Source organism: Spermophilus citellus (assembly GCF_964194105.1).
Source record: "Spermophilus citellus genome assembly, chromosome: 18".
Lineage (NCBI taxonomy): Eukaryota > Metazoa > Chordata > Mammalia > Rodentia > Sciuridae > Spermophilus > Spermophilus citellus.
The window spans coordinates 61,267,588-61,291,578 of NC_138200.1; the positions used below are offsets into that span (position 1 = coordinate 61,267,588).

A 23,991-nucleotide genomic window follows, 5' to 3' on the forward strand; every position below is an offset into this window, starting at 1 on the left:
CTGTGGCAGCTCCTCTGGGAGCAAAGAAGGAGCTCTTGTGATGTGTCCTTGACACCATGCAAGGAAAGCCACCCGCCCTCCGGGGAGCAGGGTCAACGTGGGAGTCCGCAGACGGAAGGCCACACTGGGCGCCTTTGCCAGCTGGGTCGCTTATTTTCTGTGGACCCAGGACCTTTCTGGGGACCTTCTCCTTTCTTTTTTCCTCCCCCTCTTTTTTTATGGGCACATTATAATTACATTCCATAGTGGTATTTGCTTTGTTTGTGCCTGTGTGTGACCTGACAATGTAATTTGTCAACGTGGCTCCCCAGCACCTCCCTGTCCCTCTGTCCATCTCTTTCCTCTCTCCCTTGGTCTCCTTCTGCGTCCACACAGACACCCAGCCTTTCTCTGCCTTGGTGTCTCTATCTACAAAATGAGGATACTGACGGTGTCTTCCTCGGGGACACCGTGGGAGGGCAAAGGGCAGAAATGCCCACCCAGCTTCTCCTGGGACGGCGCCCATAGGGTGAGGGCTCAGCTCTCGGCACCACCAGTGTCACCCCATGACTGACATCTTTCTCGTCCTCCTCCTCACCACAAAAAGCCCCGGATGGCAGTTTGCCCTTGCCCTGGGCACCCCTGTGGAAGAACCTTGAGCAGGAGGCGTCCTCCACTCACACGTTGGCCTTCCTGTGCAATCTTCATCGGCGGCCACTGCAGGGGACAAAGATGCTTCGGAAATCGGGTCACAGAGGAAAATGCCTCGTATTGTACAGAGCCAAGAGGTGGCCATGGAAGTACAGAGGCGGCCCTGGCCTAATTGTGTTGAGAATGTAATTCTGTAACTCATTCTGCCAAGGCGGAGGTGGATGGGCGCTTCCTCTCCTGGCACCACGCATTGCCCGTGTTTTCCTAGGAGACACATCTGCACTGCAGTAGCCATTAAAGTGCTTTGGACAGGCCCTCGCCAGGAAGAGTGTGGGACTCCCGTTAATGAAAGGTGGTACATTAAAATGGAACCGTGTTGTTATTGATGGGGACGAGGCATGCTCCAGAACAGACGAATACTCTAATGACATGTAAGACAAGGGAGAGAACTAAGGGCTCCTGAATGCCTACTGTGTGTCAATGGCTCTTCAGGACACCTTGGGGACATCACTGTAGAACACCTCATGCAATAAAGCAAGTCTGGCCTCTCTGATATATTAATATATTTAATCATCGGTGTTAAAGAAGATTACAACAGAGGCACCCGGTGGATTGGGGAATAGTTGCTGCAGATGAGAAGCTCTTTGGAGTAAACTGATACTGACTTAATGAGGTTTTGCTGTGTGTTGTTATTTTCTCCTCCTGATGGAAAGTGCAGTGGCCGCCCTCCCCACCCACCATGCTTGGTCCTTTGCCTTCCTAGTAATGATCCCCTTTCCTCCTGCTCCGTGGGAACTTTAGTAACCAATGGATGGATTTCTTTTCTTTTTGGCTTCTAGAACTCTAAGAGGGTCACTGAACAGTAACCACTCAGTTACAGAAGTGTGAAAACAAATCCTTGTCCAGGAGAGTGAACCTGGAGGGGTCTCCCCACCACTCCAGAGTTGTGCCTTTGTTTCTGGAAGAACAACAAGAAACAGTTGACCTGGCCCCCATTTAACCTGGCTGCTTCCTCCTGGTGCCAGCCTTAACCATTTGAAGGATTCATAAGACCAATCCAAGGGCCTGGTGTTAGATAAATTTCTTACCCAGCCATAGAGGCTTGTGGGGTTCGGATGTGCCCAGTTCTTTGTGCCCAGTTCCAGTCAGAGGCACGGACCTGTCTGAGTCAGGCTGCTGGTTCTGGCTGTCCAGCCCCTGCCCATCTGAGCGCACCCAGAAACTCCTACTAATAAAAAATCAGCAGCACACATTGAATGCCCATCTTGTCTCCTAGGTCTTCTCGCCGGTCCTCCTGGTCTCTGTGTGATGGTTTGTGCCTGCCCCCACATTGTGGATGAGGCTTTAAAGGTGCCTATGATTGGTCTACTGCCATATTGCTTTTGGGGGTCTACCTGATACTTAAAATCAGATCTGTCTGGAACTTTGTACCACCTAACCCTCCCTTAGTCCATGATACATCCTCAGAGCAAAGAAAAAAAATGGCTGGAGAGATTGTTCTTCTGAATGTTCCTTGATGAGTGGCATAGAGCTCAGCCTGCAGCAGTGGGTGCTCGGGCCCTTCTGTCTGGAAATATATTGAAAGACCCTTGTCGGGGGGCATCAGAATGGAGCCATGGGTGGGGCCTGTGGCCTGGGAGATGTTCTTCCTGCTGAGGCCTGCTGTGATGTGTGTGTCCCCACCTTCCCACCGTGGGAGCTTACAGGGGACCATGTAGCTGGCATCAGCATTAGTGACCTGGTCCCCAAGTAGAAGACTGGTTTCCTTGCAGGCCTTCCTTTCTGAGAGGGGAAGGGTTACCTGCCCAGTTCCACCAGGTGGCCGGGGAATCCCTTGCCACCTTGTACCCACACGGGTGTGCACGCACACACGGCCTTGGGTTCTTGTTATGGTTGAGATACAAGTTGTCCTCCAGAAGCCACGTGTTAGACTGTGCAGGAAAGTTTAGAAGTAAGTGATCCTGAAAGAACAGCCTGAACCTAATCAGTACATTTTTCTGCCAAATGGATTAACTGGGTAGTGCCTGAGGCGGCAGGGGGTGGCTGGCGGAGGTGGGTCTCTGGGGGTGTGCTTTTGGGGCATATGTTTTGTCCCTGGTGAGCAGAGCCCTCCGTCTGCTTCTTGTCCCGAGCTGCTTTCCTCTCCTGCCATGATGTTCTGCCTCCCGCTGGGCCAAGGGCAGTGAAGCCAGCTGTCTAGCTCTGAGCCCTCTGAGCTCTGAACCTTTCCTCTTCTACAATTGTTCCCGTCAGGTCGTTGGTCTCAGCAGTGAAAAAGCTAGAGCAATCCCTCCCTGGCCGCTCCCTGCTCTATGCGCTCCTCCCCTAGGGCCCTCTCTCCCCTCTCCCATGGAAGCTTTCTATTTTCTTAGAATAATGCCCTGCCCTTCCAGGCACTACCCTGAGCACAGTGTCACGTGGCCACTGATGGCCCAGGGAGGTGCTGTCACTGCTCCCATTTTACACATCAGCCCACCTGGGTCTTGGCAGGGTACAACGACCTGCCCACATTTCCTAGACGTTGGACAGTCAGGACCAGACACAGGAGGCAGCCTGGGGGTCTGAGGCCAAGAGCTTCTGAGTCCCAGGGCAGAGAGCTTCTGACCCCAGCGGCGCACCAGAGTCGTCCTGTCCCTCACGCCCTACTTTCTCTCTGGGTTGGGAGTAGATATTGTCTTTTCTAGGAATTCTCGGTAAAGTCAGAAATAATTAGGAGATTTCACAGTTGTAGCTCCTGTGAAGATTCAGGGATAGGGGCTGGGGATGTGGCTCAAGCGGTAGCGCGCTCGCCTGGCATGCGTGCGGCCCGGGTTCGATCCTCAGCACCACATACAAAGAAAGATGTTGTGTCCGCCGAGAACTAAAAAATAAATATTAAAAAAACTTCTCTCTCTCTCTCTCTCTCTCTCTCTCTCTCTCTCTCTCTCTCCTCTCTCTCTCTCCTCTCTCACTCTCTCTTTAAAAAAAAAAAAAAGATTCAGGGATATATATATTTTTTCTTCTTCCATATCCAAACTTTAGTCCTAAGCATGATAGAAAAGAGCTTTGAAGAAAGCTGAAGTGATGTAAGTCTAAGTCCCCAGGAGAATCTGTTCCTGGCTGGGCCAGCCTGCTTCCCTTTAAAACCTCCCAGCACTCTGGTAAGGGATGGGGACAAAACCCACCTCAGAAGTTGAAGAACTCAGGTTGAAGGACCAGCATGGTCATTGTTATTCTTTTAGGCACAGCAAAATAGGATCAGAGTAGAAACTTGTAACTGAGAGCCCACTCAGGTTGGGTCCTGCAGGTGCCCAAGCCCAGCAAGCCTGTGGGTCAGGGAGCCGCAGGCAGACAAGCAATACCAGCCGGCCTTCCAAGAGGACAGGCGCTGGCTAAGCCTTCCTATACAGTATCCCCTGGGAACCCCACAGCCTGTGGGGTCAGAACCACCCTCCTGTTTTGTAACAGCCAAAGTGCACAGGAAGGGGGAAGCCAAGATCACACAGCTGGCCCAATACTGAACTGGGAATCCCTGGGCTGTTCCAGAGGACCCAGTGGGGGGCAGGGTGGGGAGAAGGCCCCCGGCCCCGGGGGTTCTCTGTGACTGGTCTGTGTGAGGGTGCAACTCCTGTGTCAGCAATCCTAGAACAACTCGGGGACATTTGGGGTCCCAGTCGTTTTTCCTCTTGATTTTGACATAGTGCTGGGGCAGTTCCATTGCCAGCCCCTGCTGGATGGGACAGTGACAGGCTAAGCTGGCAGGCAAAGCTGGCTCATTTGCATTTACACAAGGGACTCAAAACAAAAATGTATTAAGGATTCTAGAGAGTCAGACAGAGAGCATCTCTTGAGGTTGCAAACATGCTTCTCAGATAATAGGTGTGTGTTTTCAGTGCCTTTGTTGATTTTTAACAAATTTATTAATGCTATTGAAGGAATATCTCACTTCAAAGTCCAGATTTCTTATTTCCATTGAAATTTGGGAGGCCCCATAGTCAGCCTTTTGGGGCTAGGAGGCCTCGGCTAGGGTCTCCCATTAGAAGGAGCGTGGTCCAGCTCACTTGCTTCTGTCCCTGATGTGATGCCTAGCACCAGGCCCTTCCAGAGTCCAGTGCCTGTCATGGGTCGAAGAGGAACTTTGGGTCTGAAATCACCACCAGCTGCAGAACCTCTCCCAGCCGAGCACTAGTTTTCCTCACCTGTGAATGAAAGCCCAAGGGGGCCAGAGGAGTGACCCATGCTACCACCTTGAAGTTCCTCCTACGGGTGCTCAGAAGACGACAGTAGGTTCTGCTCAGTCATTACCTCCCCTTCTTTCAGGGTTCAAAGCTTGAAAACCATGAGCCCAGACAAGGGTTGGGAGGGAGCGGGAGGCAGGCAGAAGGTGCTTGGGAAGCAGGTGGCTTCTCCAAGACCCACCTTTCCCCTTGGATTCCAGGACGACCCTCACCAAGAACAAAGCCTTCCACATTGTGTTTGTTTTTTCAGGTCTGAGTTTCTCCCAGGAGATTTTTCTCAAGGAAAAGGCAGAGAAGCCCCCAAACCAAGCCGGAATTGAATGCAAATATGACAATAGGAGTCATCCCAGACGGAAAAAAAAGGCTCCTTTTTAATTAGAAGCCTGGAAGGACATACCCTTTAATTGCTGTGCTTGTAGTGTCAGGGCTATCAATATCGGAGCCTCCTTCATTAATAAATGGGCAAGTCAGAAAGCGAGGGCGAGGCAACCCCTCCCTCCAGCCCCTCTCCCACCCCAAGCTCTACTTAATCAAAGGCAGACTCAATCAAACGGGAAAAGAACATGTAAATCAGCCACGTTCATTCTGTGGCCAGAAATAGGTAGAGGGAAGGGAACTTGAAAGGAGACTTCATCCCCCTGCCTGCCCGCCCCGGCTCTGTGAACCCGAGCAAGAGGCAGTTAAACAGCCCCTCCGATTGCCAGCGACTCCGGGAATGCCTAGGTTTATGTATGGATTAACACCGTGATAGACCCTGAGTAGCAAAAGAAGAAGACTAATTACCTGACAGAGCTCCCCTCCACTCGCCTGGGTCATTGAAATTAATTTCTGCTTTCAGGCTTGGCAGAAAGCAGCTGCAGAATTTCAGTTCAATACTCAAATTAACGGGGAGCCGAAATCATTTCTCTGCACAGGCGGCATTAGAGGAGTGGGCTACCAAATAGATCTTGATGGCAGACACCAAAGAAAGGATTATTCCTCCCTTTTCATCAAGTGCCTGGAGTCCTTGGGAAGCGCAAAGGGAGGGGGAAGTAGAAAAACAACCACCAGTTTATTGGAGAGTCGACACTTAAATGCTTTACTAAATTGGGCGTGACATCCCGTGACATCCCTGTGGAAGAGCTCTCCTGCCCCCCAAACAATTGACAATTTCTTTCCATTTAACAAAAAAATAAATTTTTAAAATAAGCTAAAGAATGATGATCTATCTATCCATCCATTTGGATCAATCTATATATAATGGATATGTATATATAAGGGTATATAGAGATAGATAAGTATTTATATAATTGGATTTCTAAATCAAGAGGTAATTTGCAAGTGTCTATTCTACATCCTGTGTTGGGAGGAAGGTATTGGCCTAGGTCAAGGTTAAGGGAATGGGAATGGGGAGGGGGAGGTAGAGAGGAGGTATGGGGCAGGGGATAGGGGTCAGAAACCCAGGGCTTCCGTCCCCAAGGTCACCTCTCTTGACCCTTCATGTTGACTTTATTTTCTTGCTCACGTCCCTCTCATTGCTTCCTCCTCTCGGGCTCCCTGATGTCATGTCTGCCTCGGTGGAGTCCCATCAGCTTGCTGAGAGCCACGTTCGCACACCAGGTCAAATCCCGTGCCGCCCAGGCCCACTGTTCTCGCGTGACTTGTTTCTGTGATTCTGTTGCATCAGGACCCACCTGATGGTGGAGGTGCACAGCCAAGCTAAGTCCCCGTGTTCTTGCTGTGGGTGTCTGCCAGCCAGCCAGCTCTGGGTTGGCGGGAGTTCCCACCTTAACCACTATTCCTTTTGCTTCTGTAGAGGCTCTGGGGCCACACTGAGATGCACCACGGGGGACCCCTGGGCATGAGGCACCCTCATCACAGATGCAAAAAAGTCATCTTTTCCTAACTCTACCCAGTCCTCAGCATCAGGAAATAGTTTAATAATCCACCAAACGATGGAATCCTGCTGTCTTGAGTTCAACTATGTCACTCATCCTATTTGATGTAAAACCCCTAGGATTATGGCTTTTACTATCGAGCATCCCTAATCCAAAACTCCAAAATCTGAACTGCTCTGAAATCTGGAACTTTTGGGGTGCCAACATGATGCTACCTCTGAAACATAAATGAATTTCATGTTTACAACTGGGTTCCCTCCCCAGGGCATCTCATGTGCCAAGTATACTCATCTAACAAAACAAAATCAACCTTGACAAGGTTTTGTAAGTAAAGAAACTGAGGCTTGAAAAGATCTGTGACCAGCCAAAACAACAACAACAACAACAAAACAACCCAGCGCTAGTCGGGGTGCTGCGGGGACTTGAACCCCTGTCTCTGTGCTTCTGTGAAGTACGCTGCCGAGTCGCCCACGAGTAGCAATTAGGCCCCTTCCAACATGTCCAGCCTAAAACCTGTGACCTCAAGGCAAATGACTCCCACATCTCATTACCACTCCCCTGAGCCACCCAGTCCCCAGTAGGATGGGAGGTTAATCAGCCGCGCACCGGATCTGCTTATGAGGCTGTTTCATGTATGATTTTTATATCTTGGCTCCTAATAATGGTCCCATTATAAATGATTGTCTCACTATGATATACTGGTTCCTTTCCTTCTAGGAACTGATTTAAAAGGAAGCCCTGGACTTCTTGTGCCTGTAGAGTTTATTCATACTGCTCTTTGCTTGCTCAGCAGCCCAAGTGATAACGGGGGACAGCCCCCCTCCAAAAAAAATATTTTCTTCTCAGCATGAGGCAGTTGCCATAATTAGTCACCTCCAGTTCACTTGATGTCTTGATAATGCCTCATAAAAAAAAAAAAATCGTTGTTCCTCCCCACCCCAAGCTGCTGATCAGATGTGGGGTGCTGCTGGACATGGTCACCCCAGAGTGTGTCAGCTTCCTCCTCTTGCAACCAAGCATTTCAGTTATTTCTGAACTCAGTGGACACTGAGCTTCAGGGTGTATGCAGGTTTTTAAACCAAAAACCTGGCCCATTTATCCAGCGATAATTTATTTAGTGCCATTATAGGTCAGACCTGAGAACACACTGCTCGATCCACAGGACAGAGTATATGAGACGAAGGCAGACCTGGAAAACCTGGAATGTATATGAGGACCATGGATAGGAATTCCTGAGGGAAATTGTAATTTGTGGAAATCTTCAGTCTAGTTATTATTAACACATGGGTGAACTTTGGTTCTCTTCCTAGAGAAGAGAAAGTTTAAAATCAAGGAAATCATGAAAAGAGTGCTTTGTTTTCTCACTAGTTGGGTTGCATAGAAAAAAGCTCTTTAAATTCTTCCTCTAATCTTAAGCGACGTACGCTCCAGTCAAAATGATGCACTTACTGTTCTTAGCACACGTCTGTCTGAACCCTTGCACAGGATTTCCAGAGGCAGGCAGGTCATCTCTCTGCCCTGGTTTGGCTACCTGCTCCTCATCCTGCGTCTTCAAAGAGGCCAATCCTGGCTGCATTTGTTTCCTGCTGTGTTAGTTTCCTTTTGCTGCAGTAACAAATGACTCCAAGTAGGTGGCTTAAATGTATTCTCATGTGATTCTGGAGATCAGAAGTCCAAAATGGATCTCACTGGGTTGGAATCACTCAGTTGCACGAGCCGGGCTCCTTGTGGAGGCTCTACAAGACAATGTGTTTCTCTGACTTTTCCAGTATCCTCAGGTCACCTGTATTCCTTGGCCCATGTCCCTCTACTCCCATCTCTAAAGAAGCATCTTCGCATTCTTCTCTGACTGCCCTCCTCCCCCTTCTCTGTCTTTTTAGTGCTGCTGTGATCACACTGACTGTCCTGTGCAGTCAGCATAACCTGCCCACGTCTTGAACGTCAGCTTGCTGTGCTCTGTACTCTCCCCTCGGCCAGGGGAAGCAGCATAGTCACAGGTCTGAGGACTGGAACATTCTGCCTCCCTCCATGTCTTCCCCAAGGACAGCGAAGGCCCTTGGCTCTCCACCACAGCCCTGCTTTCACCTGGTGATGCTCGTCACGACTTACATATTTTAAATTTTGCTTTTTTGATCTATTTGATTTTTCCGGCTTCTAGAACTAGAGTACAAGTTCTCTGAAGGCAGAATCTCCTTCTCTTTATCTTCTTTCAATCAAAATGAACTCAAAGGTAGCAGTCAGGCTGTCTTGATGGTGAGAGAAACCTTGCTCAGCTGAAGCAAGAAAGGGGTGGGCAGGGTGAGCAGTGGGCATTCTCACCTAAGAGAAGAGTCCAGGGATGTGAGTCAGGCTCTGCTGGACCCAGGCATGCACAAGAGGCTGTCAGAATGGAGCCCTTCCCTTTGCTGACCGAGGAACTTCTTGAGGGTGGTGAAGCCATGACACTCCTGAGTCACAACCTGGGTGGCCTTGACTGGTCAAGTTATGTGCATCCTTGATTCATCCTTAGGAAATCATTGGACCAGTATAAGTCACCAGCCACCATGAAACTCCAAACCCACGGATGAGGACTGTGGGAAGGAAATCAGAGTGCTTTACCAGCAGGGGATGGACGCTGGCCAGACCCCAGGGACAGAAGAGGAGCACCTGCATCAGACAGTCTTGCAAACCTTCCCCACCTCGGAGGCCGCCTGGTTCCTCTGGTTGCTTGTCTTTCTACAGGTTTATGTCAGTGCACGGGTCAGCACGTGGTTAGACCAGAGCGCCCCCTGGGCAGCACAAGATGCAGTCCTTTGCCAGGCACGGTTGGTTCTATTAGGGAATATTTCTGTTCCTTTCGGACGTCCACACTGTGTCAGCCACCGTGCCTGGCCCGATCTCCAGTGTATCCAGCCTTCACTGCCATTGTCCTGTGAGGATAGACATATCCCATTGTGTAAAATAACAGTGACTCTTTCCTGAGAGCATCCCAAGTATTAGATGTCACCTGTCACATCAGAACCCTCGCTGTCGCCTCCCTTACTCCTCACAGTCAACCAAGGTTTAAGCCCAGGCCTAACTGGACCCCAAACAGAAAATTTAAAAAATAAACCAGAATGCTGCCTAAGGCCGGTTACACGGAACAGCATATTTCTGACTTCTGGAGTTGCAGCGTTTCCCCCTCCAACTCTGAAGAGCTAAAGGCTTCCATTGTCTTTTGCTAAAAATGGGACGTTCCTAATCACTTTGGCAGAATTTCGTGTGAACGGTGAGCTTTTCCCCTTCCCTTGGCTCTGTTTTGGTCTTCTCTGCCATTCGGCTGGCTCCTGCTACCTTCCTACCCTCTTCTACCTCACTCATATTCACCCAGAACAGGTGTGTTACCACCTCAGAGAAGAGGAAGCCTGAGAGCAAATCAGTCAGGCAGGAATTAGGTTGAAAGGTGACTGAATAATTTCCACCTCCCAGGAGTTCTAGGAATAACGGCTGTCTCTACAGGGTATCAAAGCCCCACTTTCCTCTCGAATTCATGCATGTTCCCATACAGGGGTCCATGGTGGTGGGCCCAAGGCTGTGGGGCCTTCTGGAATGATGCGCTTGTTGTAAGGAAGCCTGCTGTGTGGTCAGTCCCTCCCTGTCCGCCAGCTCCCCTCAAGTCTTTGCCAGGGGGAAGAATTTCTCTCACAGTCCTTTGTGTGGGCAGCTCTGGGGTAAACAGGTCACAGTCACTAGATAATCTTGCCAGTAAGAGGTGAAACACACAGATGGACAAGGGCCATGCCATGTTCAAACAGATCTCTGACCACATTCTCCAAAGCAGCCAACCCCGGAAGCCAGACCAGACCACAGCCTGTGTAGTAGGCAACCTGGAACTGTCTGGATTTGGACAGTAACAGAGGTTCTCTCATCCTGTCCCCACCTCCAAGTCAGGACCAACCAAAGAAAGCCACAGGTGCTTCCTGAACTGATCCTGCAGGGTGCCTGCCCCCATTCCTCGCTCCTCACGCCCATGGTGTCCAGCTGGGGTGCGCCTGAAGTCTTTTTTCTCTCTCAAGCTTGCCCCTCCCCTTAAGACCTCTAAGTCCCTCCAAACACAGGTGGTGGCAGCCGAGTAGCTAGCTTCAGCAGTAAGTGGCCCTTGTCATTCTTGTTGGGGTGGCCTTGGCTTATGTCTACAGGAACTTTGCACTGGGTCCCTTTCCCCACGGGATCTTGTGATCTTGTGATTTAATTATTTTAGATGTTGAGTGTCCCCAGTGCCCAGGTTGGGTTCACTCGTCATCTCATGTGAGCCTTAGGAAAACTCACAAATATGCTCACTGCCGGCATCTCACGGGTCTGGTTAATGGATACACAGAAGAATAAACTGACCTGGGTGTCCTATGCGATAAACCTCAGCAGAGCCAGATCCAAACTCACATCTGTGGTGAGTCTGAAACCCTGGCCACTGTTTTGACCCACCCCACTTACCTGTCGTTTGATTATAATTTATGTGTATATCCTTCACAGCAAGTAGCACTGGCTAAAATGTCTGAGAAGAGAAGGAGGGAAACAGGGGAGAGGGAGAAGAATAGGAAGAATAAATGCAGATTGAGAAAAAGGAATCCTTTTAAGTAAGTTCCATAAATAGATCTCATTCTTCTTTTTTAAATTACTATATATAGTGGCCTTGGTGTTTCAGGACATGGTTTGAAGTTGAAGAAGTGCATGTTATCTGCATAGCACTCTGTTTTTCCGGAAGAGCCCATAGTCAGTTCTGTAAAATACAGGTCATTTCTCCCTTGAGTTCCATAAACTGGAGACGCCACCCATTGTCCACATAGAAGCAGGCCTGGTTTTGTCCCTTGTGTTAAGTTGGTGTTCTAGTGACCTCCCTCCCTCTACTGTCCACCATGTCGCCAACCTGTTTCTCAGAAGTTTGATGTTTTCCTTTCGACTCAGCCCAAATCTAGGGGCTCAGCTGTGTGACTCCAGGACACTCGTGTGCGGAAGCATTTTTCATGTATAGGTTGTTCACTGTGGTCTTTGGGATTGTGTAATTAGCATATGTTGTCATAGTGATGTATTTATTATAATGGAGGTGTTCTCAGGAAACCAGATTTAATAGTTTTAAATCAGAGGCCAACATGGACTTTTAGGAATCCCATTCACAGTAAATTTCATGCATGGTGAAAGGTTATAGAATGGGTTTCCATGGCACGTCTCCCCTGTCCCACAAATCTCAGCTGGCCTCCGCGCCCCAATTTTGCAAGCCGGCCATCTTGATGTAGACGGAAAACTTCAGAGTTTATTTTAACACCAACATGGCACATCTTCCACTGAAAATGGAATGGGAGAACCAGGCTTGGATGTGGGGTTTATGTACTAAATCCTCATAACAATACAATTGTCCTTAATGGAAGGTCTCCTAAGCCTTGGTCTGATGGGATTCTGGCTTTTCTTGTCCTCAGTTGATAGGCAATGTCTTTGGCAGTCAAGGGGCTATCTGTTCAGCTCTTACATTCATGAGGTCGTTGGACCCCCCAACCTAAGCCAGGTCCCTGGCATCCGTCAGTTGGTATCAGGAACGTGCAGTGGTTTCTTACATTATAAGCACTAGAGTAGAACTGGTGTATACCATCTTTACTTAAACTGCTCTATTTCACGTGATGCATCCCCAGCATGCTTAAACAGGAAAGGCAGGGAGCGAGAGAGGAGAGAGAGCAAGTGCCAGCAAGCCCCAGGGTAGGTGCAGAAGGCTGTGGTTCCTTTGTGTCTACAGAAAAGATATAAGGATTGAATTAGACTCTTAAATATCTATGGATGTCAGGTTGAATACAAGCAGCTATTCAGTGTTTTACTCTGGCAGGAGAACAAGGCCCCTGGAGGTGGGAAGCCATGCAGGTCCCTGGAAGTGTGAGCAGATTGTTAACACTGTGTCAGAGAGGGGCTGGAGTGGCGCCAGGCTCCATCCTTCCTGCCTCCCCTGGTCCAGGGCTGCGCTCTTGCCTGTGCCCCCTCCGCGATTGGCACTTGCCCCTTTTCACCAAGAAACTCGGTGCTTGTACATCCAGAGGCCCAGCTCGTGTCCCCAGGCCATGTCCCCTGCCCTCCCCCATTCAGTGCAGGTGTTAAGCCTCCGGCTCGGCTGAGGAGTGGAGCTGCAGCACCCCCAGACCTGGAGAACCTCTTCGCCATCAAAGAGCTGGTGCTTTGGAATCCGACACAGCAGAGTGCGAATCTGGGTTCTACCCAACTGGCTGGTTGGACTCGAGCCTTGCCCCTTCTGAGCTGAAGTTTTGTCACCTGTAGAGCTGGATATACTGTCAGCAATCACCATATGGAGTTGGCTGTGGTCTAAGCAGAGTGCCAGGCACAGAGATGGCCATTGTTGTCAATCGCATTATTCTTACCATATTTCCATCAAGGTCAGGTCTGAGATGACTAGATTATTGGCCTCCCAGAGACTGTTGTAAAGGAAGTGTACGTGGGGCCTTGTGATAAGCCAGGTGTCTGAAGCCAGCTTGAAAGCAAGGATCCCCTTAACTTAAAACATGCTTAGAAGCCACGTCCCGTGGATGCCAAATGCAATGGCAGAATTTCAAGGGCCATCAAGAAGCCATAACAGTTACCAGACCCCTCGACTGCTCGCTCTCCTCTCAAGTGCTGCAGGCACAGCCCTTTCTCTACCTGTCTGGGGCCTCCCTGTGTGGCCTGGACAGATGCTGCCATCGTCAGCCCCAGCCAAGGCTGCCACCCCGCAGGACTCTGGATTTATCATGCCTCGCCATGGAGCTGGGGAAAAGGTGCCTGGTTCCTTTTCTTTTCAGATTCTGATTTCTCTGTGATAAAAATAGAGTTGGCAGAAAAACAGATGTTTCTTATTCACACATTTACTTTTTTTAGACTGTGAATTCCTTAACCTTTCTTGACTAATGACCTAAGTCAATTACTTGGCTGGACAGGCACAGAATCTGATTTGACTTTTCCCCCATTAAGACTCTGGAGTCCACACATGACGTTGAAAAATGAACTCTTGCTTTCTGATTTTGGTAGTAAGTGCTGTACATGGAGGAAGAAGGAGGAGAAACAGAAGAATTCAGAAACCTAGCTAGAAAAAAGTTTAAATGTTCTATTAATTCTGCTGCCCTGAGATTGTTACTCTTAATGTTTTGCTGTATGTTCTCTTATTTTTCTGAATGGAAGTATTCTAAGTTGGGCTCAATCTTTCTATCAAATAAGAATGTTTGTTGTTAAATGTTTCTTGAAAAATGTCTTAATGATTTTTAAGATTGCACCATATTGATAAATTTTTATTTAACAATTCCCCATTGTTGCAAAGTTCTGCTTAGAGTTTGGACACTGTTTTCAAAAATAAGACTCAAGTTTATTTGTGATATGTTAGTTAGCCTTATATGTTTTATAAAAGTAAGTATAGTAGTTGTGAGAGGCTGCTTTCTAGTCTCCTTTTTTTAAGAAAAAAATTAAATTTGTTTCATTTAGTTATACAATGACAGTAGAACTCATTTATGCACTTTGATATATCATACATAAGTGGTGTATAATTTCTCATTTTTCTGATTGTAAATGTGGTAGAATCACATAGGTCATACAGTTATATATGTACATAAGGTAATAATGTCTGTTTCATTCTACTACCCTTCCTGTCCCCATATCCCCTCCCTTCACTCCCCTCTACCTAAAGTAACTCTTTTCTTCCCTAGCACCCCGCCCCCTGCCTTTTTGTGAATTAGCATCTGCATATCAGAGAAAACATTGGCCTTTGGCTTTTTGGGATTGGCTTACTTGCTTGGTATGATATTCTCTAACTCCATCCATTTACCAGCAAATACCATAGTTTCATTCTTCTTTAAATCTGAGTAATATTCCATTGAATACACACACACACACACACACACCCCACACCACACCACACCACACCACACCACACCACATTTTCTTTATCCACTCATCTATTGAAGGGCACTTAGGTTGGTTCCATAGTTTGGCTACTGTAAACTAAGCTGCTATGAACATTGATGTGGCTGTATCGTGGTAGTATACTTATTTTAAGTCCTTTGGATATAAACTGAGGAGTGGGATAGCTGCAAATAACTCAATCAATAAATGGGCTAAGGAACTTAACAGACACTTCACAGAAGAAGAAATACAGTCGATCAACAAATATATGATAAAAGGTTCAACATCTGTAGCAATTAGAGAAATGCAAATAAAAAATACTCTTAAGATTTCATCTCATCTGGGTTGAAATGGCAACCATTAAGAATACAGGCAACAATAAGTGTTGGCGAGGATGTGGGGAAAAGGCACACTCATACATTGCTGGTGGGGCTGCAAATGGTGCAATGCTCCAGAAAGTGGTATGGAGATTCCTCCAGTCTACTTTTGCCTCCCCGGGTGACAGCCTGGCTGTTCACCTGTGTGCTTGGGTAAGAGAGAGACCTGAGGCCTAGCTCTGGCCTGTGAGTATGGCGGGTGCCTCTAAGGACAGTCTCCCATCCTAAAAGAGCCACAGGAAAAAGAGGGACTCTCTGCCTTCTCTGGGCAATGACTCAAGTGGCCTTTCAGCCTGAGAGGAGACTTGCCTCCAGGGGGCAGAGGAGCAGCTGGAAGGGACCTGGGTTCATGATGGCATGCCAGGGCTGCTGACTTAGCCATGCCCATGGCCTTCCCGCCTCTGGCCTTCCCATAGTCATAGAAGAAGTGTTTTGAGTTGGGTTCACTCAGGTGCTGTTACCTACAGAGGACAGACAGGTCTCTAAGCACTTAGGAGGTGTGAGCAAACACCTTCACACTGCAGGATGCCTACCAAAGGCCAACAGAGACTGGAGAGGTCAAGGCTTGCTCAAGGTCAAGTTCTGGGAACCCAAACATAGCAGAAACTTCTTTTAAGTCATCTCTTTATTACTTATTCAAAGTGCCTTCCGCCACCCCACATGGAAGGAAACTCAAAGGCCAGCGTGGTTGAGCTCAGGGGCAGAGTGAGAAGGCAGGAGTCAGGGTGGCTTCAGCCCTTGGCCCAGGGGCCTCTCAGTCTCCTTACTGGTCAATGGAGTTGACATGCCCATAGGAGAATTAGGAGAAGTGAATCCCTTCACAGAAATGCAGATGGCCACATGGCTATCCTTGTCGTCGTTATTCATTCACACCCACAATTCTCATCAGGCACTACTGTGTGCCAGGTCCTATTTTAAATGGCAGCAAGATGGCAATGAACCTAACAGATGGTATCGCTGCCTCTGTCCTTTTTATATTCTAATGAAGTTGACAGAAAAGAAATAGCACATTGGAAAAAGGGCCTAAAGTTCCTTCAGATTCTGATTTCTTCATGACATATGCAGTGTTTTTGATCATCAGTTATTCTTCCTAACTGTTCACAACGTATCTCTCTTCTTCTGTGTATGTATAGTTTCATGTAACACATTTTTTTGTAAAACATGTGAATATAAAATATGAAACATTACAGATAATATAAATATGAAATATATAAGTATAAAATATAAAACACTTATATAAAATATAAATATAAAAATTTTACATGAAAATAAATTTCTTAGCCTTTCTTAAGGAAAACCCCAAGTAAATTGTGTAGTTGGACATTGTGATAGAAGTTTTACTAGTGATTTTTTAGACATTCTTTCTTCAGTTGGGTTCCAAGTTCCCCAGGATGTTGTGGTTGTATTCCCTGCTCTGTGTGTGTGTGTGTGTGTGTGTGTGTGTGTACGCACACGCGCTTGTTTCAGTGATGATCTAGAAGATCAATCAAGCATCTAGGGTCTTGCAACTAAGGGCCGCCTGCTCAGAACGTCAGTGTTTGCAGAGTGCATTGCTAGTTATTTTGACGTGACTGCATGGCTTTTCCCAAGTCTTCTGCAGCCTTCTCATTCAAATTCTTAGGCAGATTCCTCCACATAGGGGTCCTTGTCCACCTTATGTTACACCCAAGGGAACCAGGACCCAGTCATAGTGTTGAGCACTGAATCGGGCCTCGCCCCCCTTCCTGTCCCATGGTCTTCTCCGTCTTTGCTCTGCCTGCTTCTCAGGGTGGTGGGACACGGGCTCTAGTTTTGATTCCTTAGATCAAGCAGCTTATGAAATGCTACGGAGCCGATGCCTTCCCTTCCTGAGAAGTTTATATAATAAAGTTGGCTTGATCCCCTCCACCGTATCTTGAGGGAACAAGTAAATTAAACAAGTAATTATATCCATAATGTTTTTAGAAGTTAGAAGATTTAAATATATGAATCTCATCTGAGTGTGCAGCCTTTTGTCTGCAGTGTTTCCTGCCAAAAGATCTCTTGACAGGAAATAAACATTAAAATAATCTTTAATCCCTTGTCTGGTCTATTACCATTAACAATTGATGCACTTTAATTTTGTGGGATTTTAACTACAAAATGGAACGGCTAAGTAGTGATAATTGGGTTTGGAATTATACGGTCATTTATATCAACAGAGATGCAAGGGGCTGGGAGGAGGGTGATTAATTATTTACTATTTCCTGGCTGTGGTTCCTATTATAGAATTTTCTGATATGTTCTGCTGCGAACAATTATCACCAAATGAAAGTAAACAAATCTGTGAACTGAAACCTTATTTAGAAGTCAGACTCTATTGAGTTACTTGGGCTTGATTTTCCTGGACTCTGTGGGCTGGGGGGCGCCCCTTTTCTCAAGGTCCCACCAGCTCTGTTTGAGAGTGGTTTATCTTTGTGCATCTTAAACTCCACCATGCTCAGCCGGGGAGAAACGCCATGGAATCTCTGCTCCACTTCCAAACAGGCTTGGTGAGGGCATGGTTGCCCATCCCTCCACCTGGCTTTCTTCATCCCCTAGGGCAGGTCCGGGTGGGAGTTAGCCTCAGCTTGCTGTTCTTCTTGACACCTGTGTCTGTGCATGGGCATCGGTGTGTCTGTCAAGAGCAGGGCCACACTCTGTGCCTGTCTCTCCATCCTCTTTCAAGGACAAATCTGCAGTCATCAAGCCTCCCCAGGATCGCCCTCTAGGATCGCCCTGTCCAGTGCACATTTTCTTTCTCTGTCCTTCTGGTAGCTACAGCACACGTCCCTCATAAATGGCTCCTTCCAAAGCCAGCAGCTAACATTTTCAGGCAGACTACCTTGCCACTGGACGATGGATGAGTACCTGACATGGGGGCAGGGGGAGGGGGGCATCCTGGGAAGCAGGGAGACACACCAAGGGAAAGGCTGTGAATTCATACCTCTGACCTCATGGCCTGGTCCTTCCTAGATTCTGCAGTGTTAGGGCCTTGGAGCACGTTTGGCGATCGGGACTTGCCTGAGTTCATGTCCCCAATGAAGTCCGGAAAGAATGCATCCCCTGCCTGCAGTGCTTCAGGCTAAATGAGCAGTGTCATCACTCCTCCACTGGCACAGCTGGACACCGGGTGGCCCCTGGGCCCTCCCTCACCCACCCACTGTGGAGTTGTCATCTTTGCTGTCTTGGGTCCCTCCATTTGGCCAGTGCGTAGGTCCCCTCTGCCCTTTGTCTCTGGGCTGCTTGGGCAGGTGGGAAGAAGTGACGAGGCCCCAGAGCTCAGGGGTTCCTCCTCATCTCTCTCCCAAGCCTCTGTCGGAGCCTGTGCTTCCTGACTCCAGCTCCCAGGACCCTGCCACAGGCTTGTTGATCACAAAGTCTAGGTGGCTCCCCACCCCTGTGGGAACACTGATGTCACTCGAGAGAGAAGACTAAATGAGCAGCGCCATCACTCCTCTCCCAGCAGGAGAGTTGTTATTACCTTGCAGAATAAGTGATGGCCACCGTGAGCCCATCTCTGAAATCCCTCCTGCACAGAGGTAAGGGACCCAGAGTCCAACCTGCCTCTGCCCTTAAGGCGTGAGCCCCCAACAGCCAGGAGGTCTTTGCTCCAGGCTGTCTGGCCTGGATGACAGCCCCCCGTGGCGCCCGCTGTGTTACCCCACACGTGATTCCTGCTGGACATGGAGGCCATCTGGGCATGCTGGCTTGGGAGATGAGCACAGGGCTTCTGAGGCGCCCTCCTGTGGGCCAAGCTTGACTCCAGATTGCACTTTATTATTACTTAATGATGATTATCGCTAACTCGATTTCTGTTTTATCATCATTGACCGGGCAGTGTGTGCAGGTTGGAGGTGATCGATCTCCTTGGGAAGAACCATGTGGTGCGTGATAAGTTCACTTATTCTCATCTCAGAGAGTGGAGCTGGGCCAGGCGACTCTGGTGTATCACTTTACACCAGACCTTCCAACCTCGGCACCACTGACGTCTTACGCTGGGTGATTCCTTGGGGCTTGGCCTGTGCTTTGTCAGCCACCGGGTAACACTGCCACCTCCACCCACTGCATGACCGTCGCACCCCTCCTTCAGATGTCTGCCGACATCGCCTAACATCCCCAGGGTACAAAGTCAGCCCCGTGGAGACTCTCTGTATTCTTCTGTACACCTCAGACTTTCCCCCACGATATGGTATTTCATAGCAGAGCAATGAACTAAGAAGCCATGAATGAAACCAAATAATAGGAACTACTCATAAGTGATGTCCATTATGTGGCAGGCCCTACTTGGTGGGGGTTTGGCCTGTGCTTGAACTAACCCTGAGGACACTATCAGAGATGACCCCGAGCAGAGCCAGGAATGAAACCCACTTCTTCTGGTCCCATGGTCCGAGCTCCAGCTATGGCCCTGGTGGTCCTCAAAGTGCGGTCCTCCAGTCTGCACATCTGCGACCCTGGGGGACCAGAGAACATGCTTCTCCCAGGCCCAGCCTGCCACAACAGGGCCTTGGAGTAGGGACCAGCAATCGGGTTTAAACAAGCCCCTGGGGGATTCCGGTGCACCCCCAAGTTGGAGAATTTCTGATCCAATGTGCAATGTGTGGAAAGCCAAGAAAGCCTTCAAGATGTCATTTCTCAGTTGTCAGACATTTAATCAGTTGTCAAATGTGCGCGAAGCATGCCTGGCTTACAAAGCACCGTTCTGATCTCCAACTCCACAGGTGGGCCAGGGGAGTTCTGTTTATTCTTGTAAAAGACCCTTCTCCCTCCTCTTTGACCATGCCAGAAGAATCTGAAAAATGGCCATGTTCATACCTTTGCCTATATAAAGACAAAAGTGTCACACCGGAGACAAACTGAGAGAGGTATTTTCATCCTCCAAGCCCCTCTTATCCAGATGTCCTCCAAGGCTGTCCTTCTTGTTTCCGAAGAGCAAAGCCCTGGTGCTGATACCGCTGTTGACCGGTGACGAGTCCTTGCTTCCCCGATGTTGAAGAATAACACCAAAGAAGCACGCCGAGGCAAGGTCAGAGTAGAAATTAGAAGTTTATTAAAGGACAGCAGAAAAGACTTCTCCCGGAGGAAGAAGGGGACCCAAGAGGTGGAATCCGTGGAAGTGCAGTTGTCTCCCCTTTTTATAGTTTTGCTGATGAAGGGGGAAGGGTTGGGACACAGGTGGGCCAAACAAGTAATCTGGGCAGGAAGGACTTCATTATCACTTCTTTGGGATGGGCTATCTCCAAATCTGTTGGGGGCTGTTTATTAACACTTCTTTGAGGTGGACTTTGGCCTAGGGCCTTTTCGGGACTTCATTAACATTCCATGAGTTGTCCTGTGTTTTCCCTGAGTCATTCCCAGCATGGCCTCCATTTTAGATTTCACTCGGTATTAGACCCGATTTACCTAACTACACTGACTACCTAACTTTAAATCTGGCTTCAGTGCCATGGCCTTCTCTGCAGTGGCCCGCTCATCCCAAGAGCCTTCACTACCGTGAACGCAACACACTGCTGATGATCCTGTTCATAAGTAGATTGTTAGTTGATCTTCATTTCCAGTTACTCCACCTCAAAACAAACACATCTCTCACTCTTGTGCCACAGGAGTTGTCAACCTCGGGGGAGGTGCTTGCTCTTCTTCTCAAGCTTTCAGTGTTCCTATTTCAGATGGCCCTCCCCCGCCTGCTACTACTGTAAACTGTGCTTTAAAAAAATACAATTAGGGGCTGGGGATGTGGCTCAAGCGGTAGCGCGCTCGCCTGGCATGCGTGCGACCCGGGTTCGATCCTCAGCACCACATACCAACAAAGATGTTGTGTCCGCCGAAGACTAAAAAATAAATATTAAAAATTCTCTCTCTCTCTCTCTCTCTCTCTCTCTCTCTCCCTCCCCTCTCTCACTCTCTCACTCTCTCTTTAAAAAAAAAAAATACAATTAAAGATGATGTAAAATGTCACCATCAGCAGGAGAGCTGTATTACCTTGCAGAATAAGTGATGGCCACGGCAAGCCCATCTCTGAAATCCCACCTGCACAGCAGAAATGGGTTCAGCTTATTGGAGGAGATGGGTATGGGCTGGGGAAACAGGGAACCTGTGGCCCTGGCGGAGGCAGGCTGCATGCAGCCTGCAGGATGGGAAGAGGGCGTGGCTTGCAGCAGGAACATAGTGACTGCCATCAGAGGTCCCCATTTCTTCCCAGATAATTCTCAAAACCGACCAGACCTTCTTAGTCCTGGGAAAGTGTTTATTGTGGCTGTTTTGCTTTTTTTTTTTTTTTTTTTTTTTTGTGGTTGTTATTGCTTACCCCCAGGCTCCCCAGACACTGGGAGGAAATAAACCATAAAAGGAATAGTAGTGCACTGTTAAACTTTCAGACCTTTCCCTAAGACGAAACAGCAACAACAAAAAAGCCCCCATTCCCAAATCTCTCTCCAAAGAAGCTGTCATTAAATGTTCTGGTGTTTTTTCCCAGCAGTGTCATATATACTCACCACCAGAAACAAATGCATATGGCTGGGCTTGGGGTATGGTCAGTGGTAGAGAGCACTTGCCTGGCCCACGTAGGGCCCTGGGTTCAATCCCCAGTACTGGGGATTGGGGGGCAGCCATTGTGTATAACCTTTAAAAAATTCATGAAACCGAGACATTTAAATGCATTGGTTCATTATCTTGTTCTTTTCATTTCACAGTGTCTTGGAGATGACTTGGTGGTGGCACATGCCCTTAAACAGCCTTATGTGCTATGGCTGCATAACATTCCATCGAGAGGGTGTCCTGTAGCTTATTTCTTTATCCCTTTGTGGACAGACATTTAGGTGGAGTCCAAGTCTGGCTGTTGCCCTCAGTTCAGTAATGAACATCCCTGCACACGTTTGCTATCTACCTGGGCAAGGGTAGCAGATGGGATTTCCCAATGGAGGTGCAGAGTGCCCGGGATGTGCATCTTGGAGCTAATTAGTTTCACCAGCATTGCCAACTGTGGCCACACTGGGTGCATCAGTGTCCTCTGCACCCTGCATACATAGTTATGTCTGTCACCCCAGAAGTGACCCCCAGCAGCAGAGGAGACGGAATGTCATTGGCAGGTCCAGCTATCAGCTATCAGCAGCCCTGTTTCTAAAGCTCTCATGCTGAGAGCTTCTTTGGAAGCCACCACCGTGGAGCACTGGGAGCCCAGGCCCAAGCGTGGCCATTTTTTTCCCCTTTCAATAAATACATCACATTGATTTTCTGTATGACTTTATCTGCTTAATACAAAGTGGGATTGAGCAGTTATTTGTCTGGATTTGACCATTCCTTATCAAACATTTATGATTTAGCTTTCGCCGCCGCATCTTCTTGTAAGGTGTTTCTTATTTGTATCTTTTTCCGTAAAGGAAGGCTTGTGACGACAACCCTGTCATAAATCTCTCTTGAATGGGACATGCCGCAGGGGAGTGGGCAGAGCATGGGGGCTCCTGCGTGGGATGTTTTGGGGAAAAGCATCAGGAAGGGGCAGCAGAGAGTGCTTTTGACCCCATGTCATCGTTTATTAATAGCAGTTAACACCCCGATGTGGGGCGGGGGCGTGGTGTATTAGGATTGAACACCTCAGGAGGCATAGCCAGGTGACTGTCGGGATGAATTGTCCACTGAAGGAGTGAGCTTGGCCCAGCCAAGGCCAAACCTTACACCACTGCCCGTCTGTACTTAGGATAATGTTGATGCCAGGGTAAGGGCAAGTGACCAGGACTCCCCAGGAGTCTTGGTCAGAATCTAATCTGCATACAAACAAGGGGTTAGGAGCACAATGGACATTCATGTTTTTCTCTCTTTCACTTGTCCTGTTTCTCTCCCTTGAGACCCTGCTCTAGTTTTCCATGTAGAATGCGGTATTCCAGAGCTTCACGCCATCCTTGAAGACTTCACTGAGCACCTACTCTGTTGAGCAATGGGCCCTTGGGGCCCATTCTAAGGGTGCGGGGACTGAGAAGGCAGGATGGCGAAATGGTGGTGCCTGTCTAACCAGGCGTGGATGCCAGAGCCAGAGCTCAGGGACTTGGGACAACAGGCATTTGTCATTGTGGTTTCTGTGGATGAAGAATGAAGAGCGGGCCTAGCAGGGCTCTCAGGATGCAGTGAGGGGTTGTGGTCAGCAATGGAGGCGGGACTTGGGGAGGATCTGCTCCCAGCTCGTGGGCATGGCTGCCAGTGGGATATGCAGGGTTTTGGTAAGTCTGGGATCAGGGGTCCCAGTTCCTTGTTGGCTACCGGCCCCTCCCAACATGGCGGCTCACTTCCATGCTGAATGAACCAGTGGAAAAAGGACTTAGTGAGAAGGCCAAAGCCAGAGTCTTTTTCTGAATTTAGCCCTAGAAGTGACATCCTATCACTTGGGTTTTTTAAATTGAGATGTAATTCAGTACAGTAATATTTTCCTTTTAAAGCAGATAGTTAAGGCGTTTTAGTTTATTCACCAATTGTGCAGTCATCCTCACGATCTAATTCCAGAACATTCTGATCACCCCAATAAGAAACCCAGTCCCCACTCGTGGCTCATCCTGGTCTCTGGAAACTACCCATCTGTTGTCTCTGTCTGTTGATTTGCCTGGTCTGCACAGTACGTATGCATGGGCCATGAACACGTGGCCTTGAGTGACTGGCTCTTTTCCTACAGCCTGATGTTTTCAAGGTCCATTCGTGTCATAGCCTCTGCTAGCATTCATTTCTTTTTATGGTCAAATAATATTCCACTGCATGGATAGATCAATTTTATTCATCGATTCTTCAGCTCATAGTGTTTCCATTCAATGACTCTTATGATAATATTCTACATGAGCATTTGCCTATTTCTGGCTATTACAAATAACGTGACTATGAATGTTTCCAAGAGTTGCTTCTACCTTCTGTTTATTAGAAGTCATGGTGCTATGAACATCCGCTTTTATTCCAGTATTCTTTCATGGCTTGTGTTGGCCGTGACCTCAATGAGCTAGGAGAAGTTTTTGGGGAATGCTTTATACTACTTCAGTTTCA

General features: G+C 48.2%; 1 protein-coding gene across 2 annotated transcripts in view; it reads left to right on the forward strand.

The window, feature by feature from the left end:
- The window catches only part of WWOX (WW domain containing oxidoreductase), a gene marked incomplete at both ends in the record, with an annotated part of 882,099 nt that overhangs the window by 433,228 nt on the left and 424,880 nt on the right, over nt 1-23,991 (forward strand). The window contains one exon of one of the 2 annotated variants that reach the window (XM_081274223.1): nt 18,818-18,886. The exons of the other annotated variant lie outside the window; for it this stretch is intronic. Coding sequence (XP_081130349.1) covers nt 18,818-18,871 — 54 coding nt within the window. Of the gene's footprint in view, nt 1-18,817; nt 18,887-23,991 lie in introns of those variants that run through there. 2 annotated transcript variants of the gene reach the window in all.